This window comes from Cetorhinus maximus, chromosome 1 (assembly GCF_964194155.1).
Source record: "Cetorhinus maximus chromosome 1, sCetMax3.hap1.1, whole genome shotgun sequence".
Taxonomy (NCBI): Eukaryota; Metazoa; Chordata; class Chondrichthyes; order Lamniformes; family Cetorhinidae; genus Cetorhinus; species Cetorhinus maximus.
Window position 1 is genome coordinate 131,469,516 of NC_135879.1, and position 21,002 is coordinate 131,490,517.

Consider the following 21,002-nt stretch of genomic DNA (forward strand, 5'->3'; position numbering starts at 1 on the left):
AGGTCTACTTTCTCAAGACCAAGAGAGAACTTTGAGCAGGTGTGCTCGCCACTATTAAATTTTAAATGTCCTGAATATGCATGGGCAGAAGCTGCTGTGCGCTTCCAAACCAGGTTTGATACCATATCAGAGTTATATTCCATGAGGAGCCAAATCAAAACGGCGAGCCATTATTCTTTAGGGGGTTTCTCGCCTTCTTTTGAATCAGGATGCCACCCACCCCTGTACTTCTGCTGTCCTTTAACGTTGCTGTGATGCACAAACCACAAGAGGGTAGGTGAAACTGCAACCGACAGCTTTTTCGATTTGTTGCTTGTCGCACAGGATGTCCTTTGTGGAGGCTTGCAGTCAGTCAGTCAACCATCGGCTGAGTCACTCACACAACCTGGCTCCTGGTGCTCCTTTTGATGCCCATTGTTGGTGTGGATATGTCAGGGAACCGTGAGAACTAATGCTTAAACTGAAAAAGATGTTTTTCGGCGTGAGGAATGGACAGCTTCATATATAAAAGAAAAGACTAATTGAATTTGTGAGCAGTCACCGCCGGTTTGATAGCGATTCGACAGCGCAGAGCCAGCGCTGTCCTGCGCCAGTCAGAAAGAGCCGAGGGAGGGGAACGGACCCTGAGGTAGGTCGGCGCATAAAGCAGCTAAAAACCGGGGTGGGGGGTTATTCAAGAAAAAAAATAACCGAGACATCTTAACTCATTGTATCCGCGGGTTCTAAATATGGGCTGATTTCATCCGAAACACAGACCTAATTTAATAAAACATGAAAATAAAAAAAAATTAGAGAAAATCTCAGTGAAAAGCTTTCCTGAATTATTTAACACCCAAAAATGGAAAATATCCATTTGATTTCACGTTCCGATTTGTCGAAGTGTTTGGCAAATGATGAACAATTGCCCAGATTCTGGAGGCTTTTGGTGAGTTTGAAGAGGATCTTGTCGCTCTCCTCACTTCGAGCTGCTGCTGAATACTCGCTGTGTAAATAGAAAGATTTTAATCCAAAACCAAGATCTTAGGACCATGAGGACTCGAGGCGTTAACTGTGCTCTTCTCCACCGATGCTGCCAGACCTGCTGAGTTTTTCCAGATATTTCTGTTTCTGTTTTTGTTTTGGATTTCCAGCATCCGCAGTTTTTTTTGCTTTTATCTTAATCCAAATCCTGGTTTCTGGATCTGGACCTTATTTTCCTCGTTATTTAAAGGCAGCCAGCGATTATTTTTATTGAATTTAATCGCAAGAGGGGTGGCAGGTTTTCTCTCGCATTCCAGGCGAAATGAGAACAAGAAACAAACTAAAATTTAAAATATCAACTGCAGAGGGGATTCATCGTGTTTAAAAAGGAGTAAATTTGGCGGAAATGAGCAGCAAATAAACCTTGGTAAGAAAATGAACGTGGTCATGAGCTGTACCGTGATGTTGGAGAAGTGGGGGAATAAATGCCATGAGAATAATGCCCAAATGTGCTAACCAGCAATAATGAGCAGTAGGGAGTAATGTATCCCTATATTTTGCAGCACTCTCCAGGTACATTTGTACATCAACCACACAATTTGTTTCTAGTGTACACAAGTATGACAAAAAGACGCCTGAGTAACACCGAGAACCTCAGTTCAAAGCAACACTTATTAGAATATCTTCAAAATGTCTGAACGGACTGACATTTTAACTGAAAGCACTGAATAAGCTTTGTCAACATCCCAGAAAGTTTGGGTTTCAAAAGTGATTATATTTATCGCTGTGTTGGTAATTTTGTTGAAGTAGTCTAATTTGGTCAGAAAAAAAATGAACATTAGTTAACTCAGTACAATAGAGGCACAACAAAAAGTGCCAGTCTTTCTCGGCGGAGAGAAGTCGGCATCTTTGCCTTGATAATTTTATATGAAATTTGAGTACTAAGGTCGATAAAATGCCAGAATTGATCTCAACATATACGATGCCGTGCGGCAATTCGGATAGGAATACAAATAATGTATCATTTTCAATTTCTACCGAATCATGATTTAGACGAAAGCATTAAAATATTCAGCCAGTTACTGGAAGTGAGTTGTACACAGCAGCATTCCGCCAAAAGGCCTTGCACGATAAGGTTTGATGTTCTGCAGCAAGATACACTTTATTAGACAATTGGACAAAAAATCTTTTAGATGTGAAGTATGGATTGTGCAGTAATAAAAAAATATAAATTTAACAATGCAACAGATTTAACTTTCAGCAATTAGATTTTTTTCAATATTTAATTAAGTTGGTAACATTTTTAAAGAGTGTAGTGATACCTCAAATTAATTCTAGACCAGGTTACTTTTATGTGTAAATTTGAGGCCAAGCAAAGGTAACACAAACAAATTAGTAATTGAAAAGAGGAATTACAATTTTTGGTGTTTAGTTTTAAGACTTCAACAATACATGTTTATTATTTTACTGGAGGGTTTAAATTACTTTAAAGCTTTTTGATTCACCAAAATCCATGATATTTAGAGTGACAAGTACGATAGGAAGACATTAATCTGGAAATAATTTTCAGGTAACTCTTTGAGGAGAATGTGTTTGGTACTGCAAGGAAGTTTGATATGTTTACCTTATTTGTTAGGAACTTGATTGTACAGTGGAGGTGGTTTGTTATGTATAATATTCCATGGGCCGCACACATACAAAGGCATGTGGGTGGCACTCAGTTCTATTGTCTCAAATAAATATTTTTTTCCATACAGCTGAAAGAAAGATTGGGTTAAAATGTATCAACTGATCGATATTCAGGGTAACAAAACAAAACAAAAATATCAATTTGCCTGTTTCAGGCAAATTGATATTGTCAGGAAATTGGTTTTGTTGAAGATAACTAGTGATAGGGACATCATTTTGGACCTCCATTTTCTTTCAATGTTTATTGTGAGATCCATTCTAAGAATGCTTCAATGTCCAGAGTAAATGAATGGAAGCTCATGACTGTTGGTTAGGGTAGAACTTCCATTTTGTTCATGGATTACTTTTTGAATGTATGGTGACATCAAAATGTCACCATTTTGGAGTGGGGGTGGGGAGATGGGTGGTGGGGGTGGGGCGGACAAATTCTTCAAACAGTTCCTGTTTTCTGTTTATTTGATTTCTTTCATTTTTTTCAATAGTCTATCTCCCCCACATATATTGGGTCAATATCATTTATCTTGCTCCTTTTGTTTTACTGTCTTATTAGCTAACATTTACTTGTAGGCTAGGAAACAAAATATGATGTTAATTTTCTTCAGCAATTCTGATTTTTCTTCTAATTTTCTCCCTTTTTTCTGCATTCCTCAGTGGAAAGCTTGACTCGTGCTAAAGTATAGTTCCATGAACATTAGCCGCCTCTGATCAGTAATCATTCTTTGCATGTGAGCCTACACAGCGAGCGTTAGTAGGCTACATGACCATCTGAGCATGATGTTGCCCTTGCCCAAATCAAATGTGGCACTTCACTGCAGGAAACACAGGGAAACCCTGGCTAATTTCCTATTCCCCCACCACCCCCATCACCCCCACCAACATTCTAGCCCAGTGGTGTTTAAGCCAAGTGTCCCTCATCTGCTTCTCTGGTTGAGATCAGTTAACACGCAGAGTAGGGGTCAAATTGCAAAACTGAATTGTTGCAGGCGGAGTCTTTTAGGACGTTGTCATGTAACTTTTGGAATATTTAGCTTCGGAATAATTCATGTCTTTGCCATATCAGGATTCACAGTTGGAAACAACCCCAGCTCAACATCCAAATAACAGAAAACTGCCCAGTAGATCAATGTAGTAAACTAACATGATCAGAAGCAATAAACTTTAATTTTGCTTTAGTAAGGCTCCTTAGACAGTACTTTCCAAACCCCCGCCCACTCCCATCTAGAAGGACAAGGGCAGCAGATAGATGGGAACACCCCCACCTGGAAGTTCCCCTCCAAGTCACTCATTGTCCTGACTTGGAAATATATCACTGTTCCTTCACTGTCACTGGGTCAGAATCCTGGAACTCCCTTCCTAACAGCACTGTCTGATGTACCTACACCACATAGACTGCAGTGGTTCAAGAAGGCAGCTCATCACCACCTTCTCAAGGGCAACTAGGGATGGGCAATAAATGCTGGCCCAGCCAGCAAAGCCCACATTCCGTGAACGAATGAAAAAAATAAACTGGAAGAATCATTATCTTTTCTTTAATTATTGCAGTTTAGTAAATTCTCATTAATACCACAAGTAAGTTTGTTAAGTGCAAATTAATTTAATGCCAATAATCAACCGTACTGAATTAATATCATAATGGCAGTGAGTATGGTACTGTAGTCGTTATATTCCTGGACTAGTAATACAGAGGCACTGGACTAACAATCTAGAGAGTGTAAATTTAATCTCACTATGGTAGTTTGAAAATTTGAATTAGGTTTTATAAACCTGGAAATAAAAGGCTGGTACCAGCAAAAGTGACCATGAAGCTCTCAGATTGCTGTTAAAAACTGGTTTTTAATGCCCTTTAGGGAAAGAAGCCTGCCATTCTTATCTAACCTGGTCTCCAGGCACGCACCAATGTGGCTGACTGCCTTTTGAAGTGGCCTAAACCATTCAGTTGTTTCAAACTTTTACAAACACCAATTGCGGTAGATCATGAAGAAGGCCTATCAACACCTTCTCAGGCAACTGGAGATGAGCAGTAAATATCAGAATTGCCATGGTTCCTTAAAAAACATTAGGAAACAGTTGGGTTTTTATGACAATTCGATAAATTCATGGTCGTTTTTACTATTAACAGCTTTTTATTTTCAGGTTTAAACTGAATTCAAATTCTTAAATTGTCATGGTGGGATTTGAACTCATGTTCTCTGTATGAGTGAGGAGGATAAGGGTCAATTAGCTATTATGGTACCGTGGCACATCTTGATGCAGACCTCACCCAAATTCTACACATGAACACTTCCAGTAGGAGTGACGAATAGTCATCAGAAGTTGAAATTTCCCGACCTACATAGCTTCAGACCACTGCTATAGTTCACTGTCCATCACAGGTGGGTATAATTTTGTGAAAGTTTTCTTACTTTGGTCTTTGGAATTTTTTTATCGGTATCCTTTCGGCGGAATTACATAAAGGTATCCTTTCAAAAAATAACTGTTATATAAATAGTTCCATCTTTGACACCCTGTGCAGCAATATCCCAGCATACAAGGCATAAAGGTATCTCATTTATTGGCTTAGCTAGGAGGAACTTGTGGCAGTTAGATATGAGTGCCTGTCAGAATTATGATGTGAATCAACAGTCATACTGCGTGGTGCAAGGATAACACGTTAGAGGTCATGTCATCTTGAATTTCATGACTGAAGGAAGAAACTTCCATTGATAACTGATGCTGTATGTAAATAACTTTTGTTTCACATCTTAGTCCATTGTGATTTTACAATAATTATTGCTTATAAAGAGCTCAGTGATAGAGATTTCCTGGTCTCACCATTGGTGGCTGTGCCTTTAGCTGTCTAGCCTCTAAGTTCTGGAATTCCTCCTTAAGTCTCTCCACTTCTCCATCTCTCTCTGCTGTTTTAGGAATCTCCTCAAAGCCCACCTTTTTGACCAAGTTTCTGGTAACCTATCCTAATGTCTCCTCCGAGGGCTTGGCGTCAACTTTTGTTTGATTATGGTCCTGTGAAGCACCTTGGGATGTTTTACTACATTAAAGATACTATATAAGTGCAAGTTGTTGTTATTATCTCTTGCCTCTCTTAAGATCATTTTAGTTTGACTTTGATTTTTTTACTAAACATGTTGCAATACATGATAACACGAAGCAAGAAAATGCTATTTGCTACATTAAGTCTGACTTTCCCATAGACCATGTACAGACCAACCTGGTAGTGACTCTACCTAATCCATTCAGGCTCCTATCAAAAATCCTAGTGCATGCTTCATCAGCTTTCTTCAGACTGCAGCTGTAGGATTTTGGCTATAGTTACCCTCCAGCTACAGTGAAACTTAAGCAGTATACTACCTCATTGTGTTAATGTCCCACATCAATGAAATTTGAGTCGTTTCACATCAGAAGAACAGTAAACTGTTTGCATAAATGTAAAACCAAAATTACTTTGTGTTGATGCATGTTGGTGTCATATAATGGCCTAATAAAAATGCACTTTTGCATAGACAACAAAAACAGAAAATGCTGGAAAAACTCAGCAGGTTTAACGGCATCTGTGGAGAGAAAAACAGAGTTAACGTTTCAACTCCGTATGACTTCTTCAGAGTTAAAGAGAAGTAAAAATGTGATGAAATTTATACTGTTTAAGGGGGGTGGAGCAGGTGAAGCTGAATAGAAGGCCAGTGATAGATGGGGACAAAGGAGAGATTGACAAAGATGTCATGAACAAAAGGACAAAGGGGGTGTTAATAGTAGTGGTAAGGACAAAAGGAGGTGCTGATAGTGGCATTAAGGAAAGAAAGCAGAATGGGAGGGTGATGAGGTGTTGGGGGTGATGGAGGAGTGGACCAGGGGGTCCCGGAGGGAATGGTTCCTACGGAATGCTGACGGGGGGGTGAGGGGAAGATGTGTTTGGTGGTGGAATCATGCTGGAGATGGCGGAGGATGATCCTTTGAATGTGGAGGCTGGTGGGGTGAAAAGTGAGGACAAGGGGGACCATATCATGGGAGGGAGAGGAAGGTGTGAGGGCAGAGGTGCGGGAAATGAGTCAGACATAGTTGAGGGCCTTGTCAACTACAGTGGGTGGGAAACTTTGGTGAAGAAAGAAGGAAGACATCTCAGAAGTGCTGTTTTGGAAAGTGGCATTATCGGAACAGATGACATGGAGGTGAAGGAACTGAGAGAATGGGATAGAGTCCTTACAGAAAGCAGGGTGTGAGGAGCTGTAGTCGAGGTAGCTGTGGGAGTCGGTGGGCAGGTAATGAATATTGTTGGACAGTCTATCACTAGAAATTGCGACAGAGAGTTCAAGGAAGGGAAGGTAAGTGTTGGAGATGGACCATGTGAAGGTGATGGAGAGGTAGAAATTGGAAGCAAAATTGATAAATTTTTGAAGGTCCAGTTGAGAGCATGAAGTGGCACCGAAACAGTCATCGATGTAACGAGAAAAGAGTTGTGGGAGGGGGCCTGAGACAAGGAATGTTCCACATACCCCACAAAAAGACAGGCATAACTGGGACTCATGCAGGTACCCATTGCCACACCTTTTATTTGGAGGAAGTGAGACAAATTTAAGGAGAAATTTTTCAGTGAGAGAACAACTTCAGTCAGACGGAGGAGAGTGGTGGCAGATGGGGACTGTTTGGGCCTCTGTTCAAGCAAGTAGCGGAGAGTCCTCAGACCATCCTGGTGGGGGATGGAGATGTAGAGGGATTGGACGTCCATGGTGAAGAGGAAGTGATTATGGCTAGGGAACTGGAAATTGTTGATATGACATCGGGCATTAGAGGAATCGTGGTTGTAGGTGGGAAGAGTCTGGACAAGGGGAGAGAGAACGGAGTCAAGATAGGAAGAAATGAATTCCATGCGGCAGGAACAGGCTGACACGATCGGTCTACCAGGACAGTCCTGTTTGTGGATTTTGGGGAGGAGGTAGAAGCGGGCTGCCCGGGGTTGGGAGGCTATGAGGTTGGAAGCTGTGGAGGGCAGATCACCAGAGGAGATGAGGTCAGTGGCAGTCCTGGAAACAATGGCTTGATGTTCGGTGGGGGGGGTCATGGTCCAGGGGGAGGTAGGAGGAAGTGTCTGAGGGTTGGTGCTCAGCCACTGCGAAGTAGAGGTCAGTGCGCCAGACAACAACAGCACCACCCTTGTCAGCGGGTTTGATAACAAAGTCAGGGTTGGACCTAAGAGAACGGAATGTGGCAATTTCAGAAGGAGACAGGATAGAGTGGGTGAGAGGAGCAGAGAAATTGAGACGGCTGATGTCATGTCGACAGTTCTCAATGAAAAGACGAGAGCAGGTAAGAGGCCAGAGGAAGGGGTCCAGTGGAGGGAGAATATTGGAGGCGGGTAAAAGGATCCATTGAACGGGGGTAGGACTCCTGCCCAAAGAAGTGAGCATAGAGACAAAGGCGGCGGAAGAAGAGTTCAGCAACACTATCACATAGGATTGGAAACCTAAAGTTCTGATCTCATCCTTGAACAAAGCATTATTTGATGAGGCAAAGAGCTCTCCACTCAATAATTTCCACACTGTGGAGTTGCTAACAATATATTTTTTGTAAATGTGTTGTTCACAGATCATAAATTGGCTACGTTATAATATAAAATAATTTAAATATAAAGTTGTACAATACCATGTTCATTATTTCAGTTTTAAGATCATAATCATAGCTTATTATTTAAAGTAACATAGTTAATTGCACATTTGGATTGTAATGTGGCTGAATTATTCATGATTCAAAAGGATATTAATCTCATTTTGCACCGTCTAACCTGTGATGTGGTTCCAAATAACAGTGATGGTTGGAAAACCATAGACTGGTGAGCACACAATCGGAATTTCTACCCCAAATTTTATAAGTATAATGTGTTTTTTTTACAAACTATGTTCATTTGATGTGCCGGCATAATATAGTTTTTGTAACAGTAATAGTACTTTCTGAGCAACAATTGGCTGAATGAAATTACTTAGTTGACAGCGGAAAGTGCAGACCCCTCTTAGATCCACTCAGGCTAAATTGGAGAGCCAAATTTGACTTCATAGCTTGATCTATGCTTTCGTTACCTCTAGACTCAACCATTCCAATGCTTTTCTATTCAGCATCTCATTTTCTACCCTCTATAAACTTCATCCAAAACCTTACTGCATGTAGTCTAACCTGCACCGAGATCTGTTTATCATCACCCCTGAGCTCATTGACCTATATTGGCCTCTGGCCCCCCAGTCCCTCCATTTTAAAATTCTCACCCTTGTGTTCAAATCCGTCCAGGAGCTCACCCCTCCCTATCTACAAACTTCTCCATCACTACAACCAAACAAGACCTCTGTGTTCCTCCGAATGAAAATTATATTAACCCAGCTGCTTTGATATCTTATACATAATGACCCAATATCCTCCCATTGGACATCCTGGCTAGCAACTGAAAATTTGTAGTTTATGTTTTGCCTGGGTAACTTCTATTTAATCTCCCTGCATTTACAGCTGTGATCACAAGCAACATAGCAAAGTATCAGCAGCAAGGTAATCAATCCTGTACATATAAAGAAAAAGAAACACCACAGAATTCCTTGGGAATGGACTCTAATAAATGATTTAGATAAATGTAAAGCTGAAATTTTGTGTTGATGTATAATGTGTCATATGATTGTATTATTAATAACACAGTGGGATAGAGATTAGTCTGGTACTGTTTTCCATGCTTCAACAACCCTGTGTAAAGACTATTCTCCTAACCTCTGTCCTCACTCTCAGTGACACTGTCTAAGCAACCAGAGGGAAACAGTTTTTCTTTTTGGACTTTTATCAAAACATTGTTGTAATTTTAGGAACTTCTACTAAACAGCCTCTGCTCCTATATCTTAAGTCTCTCCCCATAATAGTAATTTACCATCCATGGCATCATTATGGCAAATCAAAGTTTTCTGTGGCTTTAATGTCCTTTGATTAATGAAACACCCAAAACTGCACAAGGTGCAACAACTTCAGCCTAACCAATATTTCGTACAAATATATTATTACTTCTTTACTTTTGTACTCTACACCCCTATTAACCCACAATTTTATTATCTTTTTTAATGGCTTTATCTATTGATACTTGCATATGCAAGGATTTGTATATTTGAACACTAAGATAAAAGCAAAAAACTGTGGATGCTGGAAATCCAAAACAAAAATAAAAATACCTGGAATATGTATATTTGAAGCTCTGTTTCCCTGTTCATCTGCACCATTCAGTGTCATCTCATTGATTGTATTGTCCCATTCCTAGCTTCTCCTTCCAAAATGTATTACTTCACATTAATCCACATTCTGCTAACCTGTCTATACAGTTCTGCTTATTGTTTGCCACTTTTGTGTATTCAGCAAATTTTGCAATTGTGTTTGCTATGTGCAAATCCTAATGATCCAAATATACTGAGGATAAAAATAGACTGAATATTAGACTAGTCCTCTAATCTGAGCAACCCTTGTTTACCCTATCTCTATGTTTCTGGCCCAATGATCATGTTTCTGTCCATGCAGCTGCGTTTCTTTTTATACAATACGCTGAATTTTTCTAATAAGCCTATCCTGAGATATCTTAAGAATGTCTTCTGAAAATCTATTTTTATATATATATATATATATATATATGTGTGTGTACAAACGCTACTGCATTTCTATTATATATCTAAATAGGTATCTCGTTAAAAACAACTTGCACACCTCTTTTTCCTTTTGTCTATCACATCTTTTGGCAATCTCCACCTATCACTGGCCCTCTATCCAGCTCTACTTGCCCCACCCCCCCTTAAACCAGCTTGTATTTCACCTCTTTTCTATTTTTCCTTAGTTCTGTTGAAGAGTCATACGGACTCAAAACGTTAACTGTGTTCCTCTCCGCAGATGCTGTCAGACCTGCTGAGTTTTTCCAGGTATTTTTATTTTTGTTTTGCATTTAGTAAATCCATGCTGGCTCTCCTGGATTAATCCATGCATTTCTAAATGCTCACTTACTGTATTTTAATGATATTAGAAAATAATTGATTGTGATACAATTATTTACACATACCTTACTATCCAAAATAGTGCAATTTGCTTCCTCTCATTAAAACAGTATTCTGCCTCTCCAACGTTGTAATTTCAAATTCACAGATTATCAGGAACTCAGAAACTGTGCTGACTGGAGGCATGAGCCCCCAGTAAAATTTTCAATGCAAAGCAGTGAAGGATTTAGACAGATGAATTAATTCCCGACGACAGATTTTTATGTTAAAACTATTTGAGTACAAATTCAAATGTGGCTATCATCTTAAGACATCTTAAATATGGGCAACTCTGTTGGAAATGATTTTATTCATATGCAAGACCAATGCAGATTGTGGTGATCATTGGAAGCAGTTGATGTAACTGCAAGGACTTGACAAGAGTTGTGTAAAGATGTCACGATATGGTTCATTTCAATTTGATCAGGATACTTTGTTGTACCCAAATTTTCCAGTTTTAGGCAACTAGGTTCTAGCATATTTTTGAAGAATATACTTTAATGTAGGGAAGATTTAACAAATACAGCTTTATGTGAGCATTATTGTAGAGAATTAATTGTGTTGATTGCATCTTAAGGTGTGAACAAAAATAGTTTTTCCTTTTCAGTGTTCATATTTTACTTATCATTTGTGAGGGAAAAAGCCCTTTCATTTCCTTTCATTCCTCATTTAGGATCTTGCAACAGAGAGGTTTGAGCATTTGAATGAGCTGCTACCAAAGATGTTTTGAGGAAATGTGCAGGAATGCATGAGAATAGCCTGGGAATTTCCCTTTCTATTCCATTTCATGGTGCTACATAATGGTATTCATGTTTCCATTTATTTTACAGTCACCTTTTGTATGATGTCACATGAAGCTTAGGGTATTGATTATAGTTTCATTACTTAATGTCATTACTAAACATTATAGTTATGTTTCGATTATGTGCTGGCCAGTGATTGTGTAATCAAATGTTATACTGGCAGGACTTTATCTTCACTGTAGACAATCATAGGCATTTACTGCACAGAAGGAAACCAAGCCGTAAAACAGCTATCCAGCCTAATCCCAATTTCCAGCTCGTGGTCCATAACATTGTAGGTTACGACACTTCAAGTACTTTTTAAATGAAATGAGGTTTCAGGTCGATAACCTGGATTCCAATGAAAGGACATCGACCTGAAACTTTAATTCTGTTTCTCTTTCCCCAAATGCTGCCAGATCTGCTGAATATTTCTAGAATTTTCTGTTTTATTCTGCACATTTTATACTGCTTAGGAATTACCTTGTGTATTTTCAAACCTAAAGTAGTGCTTTTTAAATATTTTTAAAAAGCTCATGGTCCTACCTGAGCTTTTGTGGCTGGGTGTAGAGCTGTATATAAGCATGTACAGGTGAAGCACAGACAATGAACTGTACTCTGCATCTATCAGGCTCAGACTAATAGCCCAGTATAACTGCAGCATAAAATTCTTGTGTTGGAGTGTTCTGGTGAAAGTAATGTGTGATTGCATCTGGAAGCAAAAAACAAATTGCTCAACTTTGCGATTTACCTTAGATTGCAGAGTATAAATCAACCTTTGAAGCTTTGACAAATCCTTCCAAAAACAGGGGTCAACTTATACGCCATGTTTAAAATGTGAGCCGTCAGTGTTGGTAATCGCCATTTTGAAATGTGGGAAATATTCTGTTCATCGATCATCACACGCAGTCTGCTCTTTGTGGATGCATTTTAAACTCCTGTGCACCTTTGTGCAACACTGTCTGTATCACTTGCTTGATCCCATGTACCGACTTATAAGGCAAATGTAACTGTAAACATATATTTCTGAGCTGAAAAATTGAGCCCAACTCCTAATGCGAGTATAGCCCTAAACATGCATTTAATAGTTGAAACATAATAGTTAACTCATATGCTGAATATGGGCCTAAAGATACATTTTGACTTCCAAAAACAGAGGTCGTATATGCTGGGCTGATTTATATGCCGCAATCTACAGTAATTATTTTGAATTTGTAATACATGCTTCATTCTTTATGGAGGAATAAAGATTTTTTTGGACTATCCTGTTTCAATGATTGCACACTACCTATAAAAGTATATCTATACTTTTTGAAAAAAGGACTAGTATTCTTCAAAAAACAAGAACCCTATAAAATCACATATAGTTATTTCTAAATTTATAAAATTCATTCCTCAGCTGTACCCAAAATGAGGGGAAAAGCCCAGTCGTCTCCTCAACCACTGCTTATGTGTACACTCTATATGCAAGAAAGACCAGAGTAGTTTCCTCCAGATTCCCATTTCTGAGCTGTCCTCCACTTTGCGTCTGTTCCTTTGTCATTCTGGTGTTGCTTTACAAAACCATGCCTGTAGGGATGGTAGTTGGAAAATTTGGGTGTATGCTGTTCAAATTTCTGACGTGTGTTGCTGGTGGTTGGGGCTATTTACGCACAGCTTGCACTTGTTAAATTAGTTTTTTTGTGTTATTTTGCTTTGCAGCAGACAGAGGTAATCTTCAAATGCTGCAAGTTTAGGAGCATACACACAGAGTGACAGACATGCCCAAACTGAAACCTATTTTGGGTGTTAATAAGTGACCATACATCATACAGCTTAGTTGGGTTACAATGATTTTATGTATGAAGCCTTTTTTGAAGATGTGAGTTGCAGCTTGAATATGTGGATTGGCATGATGAATGAGTTCACGATCATAAGGAGGCTTAATATGGGCCAGCAGTAAATGGGGCAACATTTTGTGACATGCATACTTGGGCCTTCTTTGATTTATAGAATCATGGAATGATACAGTACGGAAGGAGGCCATTCAACCCATCATGCCTCTCTTGGCTCTTTGGTAGAGCTATCCAATTTCCCCACAGCCCTGTAGTTGTTTTTTCTTCAAGAATTTATCCAGTTCTGTTTAGAATGTTATCATTGAATCTACTTCCACCATCCTTTCTGGTGCCATATTCCAGATCACAACAACTCACTGTGTTAAAAATAATGTTTCCACATATTGCCCCTGGTTCTTTTGATAATCACCAAAATCTGTGACCTTTGGTTACTGACCCTTCTACCTCTGGAAATAGTTTCTCCTTAGTTACTCTTATTAAAAGCTTTTATGAATTTGAGCATTTCTATCAAATCTCCTCTTAACGTTCTCTGCTTTAAGAAGAACAACCCAAGCTTCTCCAATCTCTCCATGTAATTGAAGTCCCTCAACACTGGTACCTCTGTAGGAAATAAGAACAGAAAATACTGGAAATACTCATGTAGGTCATGTGTGTTTCTTCTCCAACTGTGGAGAGAGAAAAGCAACTTTAAGATTTCAGGTCGAAATCAGATTTGCAAGAAATTAGAGATGCAACAGGTTTTAAGTGACTATGAGGCAGGGAAAGGGGTGGGAGAACAACGGGCCAACCAGTGATGGGGTGGAAGGCAGGAGAGAGTAAACTACAAAAGGGATGATGGTGTAAGGCAAAGGGGGATGATAATAGGACTAGTAAAGAATCAAAAGTTGGGTCTAGATTCTGCTATTCTCAGTTGCACCTCCTCTAAAGGAAATTGGAAGATTGTGACCAAAACGTCTGCAACTTCCACTCTTCTGCCCTCAGTGACCTAGGATGCATTCCAACTGGGTTGAGTGACATTTCTACTTTGAAGCCTGCCAATCTTTTAAGTACATCTTTATTTTTATCCTATTCAATATTACTACTGCCCCCTCCTTTCCTGCTACATTGGCAGCATTCTCTCTTTTTTAGTGAACACATGCAATGTACTCAAGATCTTGTTTTTGGTCCCTAATCAACCCAACCCTTCCTTTAACTGCCCTTCTACTGTTTATGTGTCTAAGAGTTCCTTTTTTATTTTAGCAACTAATCTATTTTCATGCTCCATATTTGCCCCTCTTATTCCTTTTTTTCAGTATCCTCTGTATTTTCTATATTCAGCTCAGTTTTCTACTGTATTGTGAATCTTACAATTGTCAGAAGCCTCCATTTTCTGTCTCATTTTTAACCTGTGTATCTTTCGTAAGCCAAGGAGCTTTAGCTTTGGATGCCCTTCCTTTCATCCTCATTGGAATCTGTCTACTCAGTCACCTCTTCTTTGGAGGAGTCCCATTGTTCAATTTTATCTGATAAGTGTGCATTGTTGCAATAGCCTTTGAATTTTTGCAGAAACTATTTAAAGACAATCATCTTTCCCAAGGCCTTATGCCAAGCCCAACAAGACACAGTAGTTTCCCTTGAGTAATCAATTAGGGATGACCTAAAGAAAATCTCAAGAATGCAGACCAGGGGAAAGTTAGTGTGTGTTAAGGGATCTGAACATATAGGCTTGAGTGTGAGCAGGCTGTTTGATCAATGAGAACATGAGAAACACATACAATCCTAAACAAAAACAGAAAATGCTGTAAAACCTCAGGAGGTCTGACAGCATCTGTGGAGAAAGAAACAGAGTTAATGTTTCGAGTCCGTATGACTCTTCTTCTCAGCAACTTACAATCTTAACCTCACTCGATGGCCATACACCTGCACACTATCTAGCAGGAGTCACTGGATAGCAATCAGGAACAGAAAGTCTTACTGATTTTCTTTTCCTTAATCTAGAAGAGCTGAGCCCAACTGTAGCATGTATATTGCTGTCCTGACCATTATCACAAACATCGGCATTAATTGAAGATCAAACCTGGGACTTTGTTGTTCTGTATAGCTCAATAATCAACCTGAGTGTTACATTTACCCATAAAACCATGGCAGATGCTAAACAATCTTCTGTCAAAAGTACAAAATCAGCAAACTCTTTACTATGTTAATGGTACAATATAAATTATGTAAAAATATTACAAATATAATAAATGAGAGTTACAAATTGCTTTAAAAGAAAAAAAGGAGGACTTAATTTGATGTATAACATCTAAATAATGTCTCAAAGTGCTGCACTTGAAATGCATTGATTGGAAATATAATGATTGTTATTATTCTAGTCATACTTTAAAGTTGCACAGGTTACCTCTAGTGGCTGGAGTTACAACTGTTCATAAAAACTCGGAGAATTTGCATCAACTGAATTTGACTAACTGTAACTTCCTTTTGTTTACTGGTAATGTTTTCATCAAAAAAGACAGCTGTGGAATAGATATGCAATGCTGCTTTATCTCACAATTTGTAGGAGGAGCTAGCACTTTCAGTCTTGTATGTACATTGTCTTAATGCAGAAAGTGTGCTTGCAGAATATAACAGGCTTGTCTTAGGAGCATTTAATGGAAGAGTGTTGAGTTGGTTCTCCCTATCTAAGGATCACACAACCTTTCTGCCTTAATTTCCTGACTGAGAAAAAGGAATATGCTTGTATACATGAAAGTTGGAAAGGCACTGAATTAATTTTTCTTCTTAAAAAAATTGAGGCTCTCAGGCAAATCTTGAATGCTTCTCCTGAGCCCCTCCCTGAGCCACAATGCAAGCTACAAAACCACAGTAAAACCCAACCACTTCCAACAGCCTGGTGATAGACTCGAGAAACTTTTTTTCTCAAAAGTGTCTATTCACTTAAATATTTTATGAAATCATTGTATGTTGTGATTGCAGGAAGAGTGCATCCATGCATTCAGATTCCCTGCCTCGACTGGGCTTGTGCTGGGAGAAATGTGAATCAAGTGGTTCAGATAACTTGTTTAATCTCAGTTTCTGGGGGCTTTCTGAGCCAGGTGGTGGCATAGTGGTATTGTCACTGGACTAGTACCCCAGAGACTCAGGGTAATGCTCTGGGGACCTGGATTTGAATCCCACTATGGCAGATAGTGAAATTTGAATCCAATAAAAACCTGGAATTAAAAGTCTGGTGACTACCATGAAACCATTGCCGATTGTCATAAAAACTCACCTGGTTCACAAATTCCCTTTGGGGAAGGAAATCTGTCAGTCTGGCCTACATGTGACTCCAGACCTAGACCCACAGCAGTGTAGTTGACCCTGAACAAGGGCCCTCATCCCATGAATGAATTAAAAAAAAAACTTATGGTCATGTTGATTGATTGTACTGGAGAAGGGACTGCAGAGGAACATAGGAACAGGAGTAGGCCATTCAGCCTGTCGAGCCTGCTCTGTCATTCAGTTAGATCATCTACCTCAATGCCACTTTTCCGCACTATCTCCCTTGCTGTCATTAGTCTCCAGAAGTCTGTCGATTCCTCTCTTGAACACACTCCATGATTGAGTTTCTGTAGCCCTTTGGGGTATAGAATTCCAAAGATTCACCACCCTCTGAGTGAAGAAATTACTCCTCATCTCAGGCTTAAAATTTCAGGATTAAGGAAGTCCCGCCCTCGAGAGCTTCTGGCCAATCTGATTGACTGGCAGCTCCAGCATTCTTAGCAGTACCAGAACTCAGTAGTGGGTGCTGCTGAGACTGCAAGTAGGCACCAGGTTGAAGACAGTCATGGCGTCCGGACCCAGTTAAGTCCGGGGCTTTGGATGGGGAGCCTAGGGAGGGAGGCGGGTTTTGTTGTCCAGGCAGGAAGTGACAAAGTGGGGGTAACATCTTGGACAGGGCGCTCCATTTGCATACAGGGCAACTCCCTGAGATATGTCCCCTGGGTTTAGACTCACCAGCCATCTTATCGAGATCCACCCTGTCACACCCTGTAAGAATTTTGTAAGTTTCAACAAGGTCATCCCTCATTCTTCAAAACTTTAGGGAATACAGACCCAGTCTCATCGGCAGCCCAGCCACCATTTTAAAAAAGATAACTAATGGGCAGTTGAGATTGCTAACAAGATAATTGACTCAAATATTACACTGCCCACACTATAATACAGGCGGGCCAAAGTGGGTAGGCCGTTTTTTATCAGACTGGTTGAAAGACAGGAAGGAAGTGGGGGGTTATGTCCTTTGGGAGTTGCCCTGTGTGCAACAGGAGCACCCTGTCCAAGAAGTTACCCCCACTTTGTCACTTCCTGTCTGGCCAACAAAACCCCCCCCACCCCACCCCCTTCGTCCCCACCCCACCCCCCTCGCCCCCCGCCCCTCCTTCCCTAGGCTCCCCATCCAAAACCCAGGACTTATCTGGGTCTGGACACCATGGCTGTCTTCATCCTGATGCCTACTTGCAGTCCCAGCAGCACCCACGACTGAGTTCTGGTGCTGCTCCGAATGCTGGAGCTGCCAGCCAATCAGATTGGCCAGAAGCTCTAGCAGGTGGGCCTTCCTCCCACTGAGGGGTGGAATTCCCACTCACACCTACATAAGGCTGCCTGCAGCATGTTATTGCTGCTGGGTAGCCTTGTTTAACATGGGTTGGCTGGTGTCTGACATTTGTTCCCAGGGGGCTTGGGGTAGGGGGGAGCGGTGGCAAGCAGAGTGCCTCTCCCCGTGAAATTCAGCCCTATGTCCCTAGTTAGTTCTAGACTCTCCAGCCAGGGAAGCAGCCTCTTGACATCTATCCTGTAAAGCCCTCTCAGAATCTTATCTGCTGGTATATCTTTTCAAAGAGAAGCAATCACCAGCCGCACCTCTGCAGAAGTAAGGACGTTTCACCTCTGTCAGTTGATATGGATGTTGGGGTACCGGAGGGTGGGCACAAAGCATCTCTTGTGGACTTTGACATGCCAGTGACCCTCTGTAGCTCTTCCTCCTCTTCCATGTCTCTAATAGGGGGATTCCTTTTGGTACAACTGGTACGACCCCTTTTCATTGCAATGGGACTTCACCTGATTTTCCATTTCCAGTACATTGTCAGGAAAAGGCAGCAGTAAATCCTGCTTGTCATGTATCTTTTCTGTGAAATGTATTGGAATGGAGAAATATTTTTTGAATTTAGAAGGAAGTATGTTAGTACTCTTATTTCCCTAGAATTGGGTACGTCACTAGAATGTGTCAAGAATTGCTGGGAGCTCTGTTGTCATGTCTGTTTCCAAGGCCACCAGGAAGGAAGAGCAATATATATAGAAGTGAGAAGTGATAGAACTGCAGTGTGAGAAGCAAAAATCATTAACGGAAGAATACTAAATACATGCAAGTCTATTCGCAAAGCCTGTGGTGGAAATTAGTGTCAATGCTGAATGAATTATTCGAGGTAAAGTCTGCAGCAACAGCTAGTTTAAACATGTTAAAATACTAACTTATGACTTCTCTTTTAACTTTAACAAATTTCTGTAGAGCTTCTTGAAAGAGTGACCAGATAACGAAATCTTCCATCAGGGAAGATTTCCTCTGTGTACTAGTGGTGTGAAATTGTAAGGTCATTCTCTTAAAAATAGGGTTAGAACTTTGTGACATCTAGCCCACAGAGGAATATTTCATTCCAGATTTGTGTTAATTATGTTATTGCCTTCATTCCATCTGTATTTGAAGTCAAAATTCATTTCTTTGCCTTCTGTTCTGATTATGCTTTCCCAGGACAGTGGGAATCCTAAGTCTTCCTTTCCTCTTACAATTCCCAGACTATTAAAACCAAACCTTTGTGTCAACCAATTGTTAATTCTGAAGTAAAGCATTGTAAATAAACAGTGATGAATCAGCATCTGAGTCTACCACTTTATTAGAACTTTTTAATCATTAAATGTTTCTTTCTTGTTTCACAGGTGAAAGAAGGCTTTGGTGGAACTTCCTGCATGACATCCTTTTAAAGTGAACTGCTGTATCAAAAAGAAAAAGAAAAAGCATTTCTTTGAAGAATCTGTACTCCTGCTGTGAGTGATTGAAAAGACTTGTTGAAGCTATCAGTGCTCTGTTTTGCATAGAAACTTGAAGGCATCATGAGCTCCATAAAATGTGTTCTCGTGGGTGATGTAAAGGTGGGGAAAACATCATTACTGGTGAGGTTTACATCAGAGACTTTCCCAGATATGTACAAGCCCACAGTGTATGACAACACTGGGGTAGATGTGTTTATGGATGGAACTCAGATCAGCCTGGGACTCTGGGATACATCAGGAAATGACTCATTTCAAGGAATTCGTCCTCTTTCTTACCAACAGGCTGATGTGGTTTTAATTTGCTACTCTGTAGCAAACCCCATGTCTTACTTGAACGTTAGGAATAAATGGATGCCAGAAGTCAGAAATATTTTACCAAAGGTTCCAGTTTTGGTCATTGCCACACAAACAGACCAGCGTGATGTAGGCACTTTTCGCACCATCACATCTGTTGATGGGAAGAGGCTGGCAAGAGATATTGGCGCACAAGCTTACCTGGAGTGCTCAGCAATTACTAACAGAGGGGTGCAAGAAGTGTTTGAATGTGGAGTGAGGACTGCTGTCAGACACTTAAAAAAACAAAGCAGGAGGAAGATCATAGACCTCAATAAATGTGTAATTGTCTGACCTCCATTCGACCCTGGTATGGTAATTTAAATCTCCAATTCTTCAACAAATACTAAAGATGTTGTCGCCCAAATGGCTTTCAACCTGGCCGTGTTGATCGTAGCATATGGGTGTTTCTTGGCCTTGTCCACACGTGCTCCTGTATCTATATCAGTGTGACTTTGATTCATTTCTACTGAAGTAGTGGATTCTGGTCAGGAACGCTAACAGAAAATATGACCGAGGAGGAGGAATTAATTTCAGCATTGACTGTCATAGACTTTTAGGAGTTCAAAATATTTTGACATTATGGAAAGATGGCTGACAATCTTATTTTGTGTATTTAATTTGAACTGCATGACACCACCATGCAAGATACTTTAAAGATGAAACAAAACTGTATTTTTGTACTCATTGGTAAAGTGCATCAAGAACTCACTTTTAATGGCTGTAATATTTAATAATTTTATACTTATTTTCATCTTGTTTTCACTGACCTGTGATGAGAATCATGTACAAATACTATCATAAGAAGGTTTAAAGTGTAGTTTTTGTAGTAATTTTCTATCAGTTTACAGAGTACTCATCAATAAATTAATTGTTTTAACAATCAGAGTTTGCTCTGCTGTTTTCCATGTTAGAAAGTGGGATTTAGTGTGGCGTGATACTGAGCCACACAGACCAAGGATGAAAATTGAACTCCTGGCCTGTAATAAATTTAGTTGATCTCAATCAGGGATATCATAGGACAGAAAAATTGCTAGATTAGAAAGTTGGAAAATTAGATAGGAATCCACTTCTGCTTACATTCAAATGGCCCATGCTGGAAAGTGCATGTGTGTTGATGTCAGATCAGGATAGGATCTGGCTTGTTTGTGATGCCCCACATGATCATGTAGCTTGTCAGCACTTTCTGTTTCCCTCACAATGTAAGAATGTCCAATGAATAAGGTTTTGAAGGGTAGCTAGCATCCTTACTGAACTTGGAGAAATAACAATGATTTGTACTTATATACAGTCTTAGACTATAGAAGTTTGACACT

At 40.0% G+C, this 21,002-nt stretch overlaps 1 protein-coding gene across 3 annotated transcripts; it reads left to right on the forward strand.

Moving 5' to 3' along the window:
* Window positions 1-351: 351 nt before the first annotated feature.
* Window positions 352-20,572, forward strand: rhoh (ras homolog family member H). 3 transcript variants are annotated; one of them, XM_078546788.1, is made up of 3 exons: window positions 352-628; window positions 4,783-5,021; window positions 19,240-20,572. In XM_078546788.1, exon 3 carries the CDS (start codon window positions 19,414-19,416, stop codon window positions 19,978-19,980), a length of 567 nt encoding a protein of 188 aa, XP_078402914.1. In that variant the 5' UTR covers window positions 352-628; window positions 4,783-5,021; window positions 19,240-19,413; the 3' UTR covers window positions 19,981-20,572. The 3 variants fall into 3 exon arrangements, with proteins under 3 accessions (XP_078402914.1, XP_078402897.1, XP_078402906.1); XM_078546771.1 differs by lacking the exon at window positions 4,783-5,021; XM_078546780.1 differs by lacking the exons at window positions 352-628; window positions 4,783-5,021 and adding an exon at window positions 18,591-18,731.
* The last annotated feature ends 430 nt before the right edge of the window (window positions 20,573-21,002 follow it).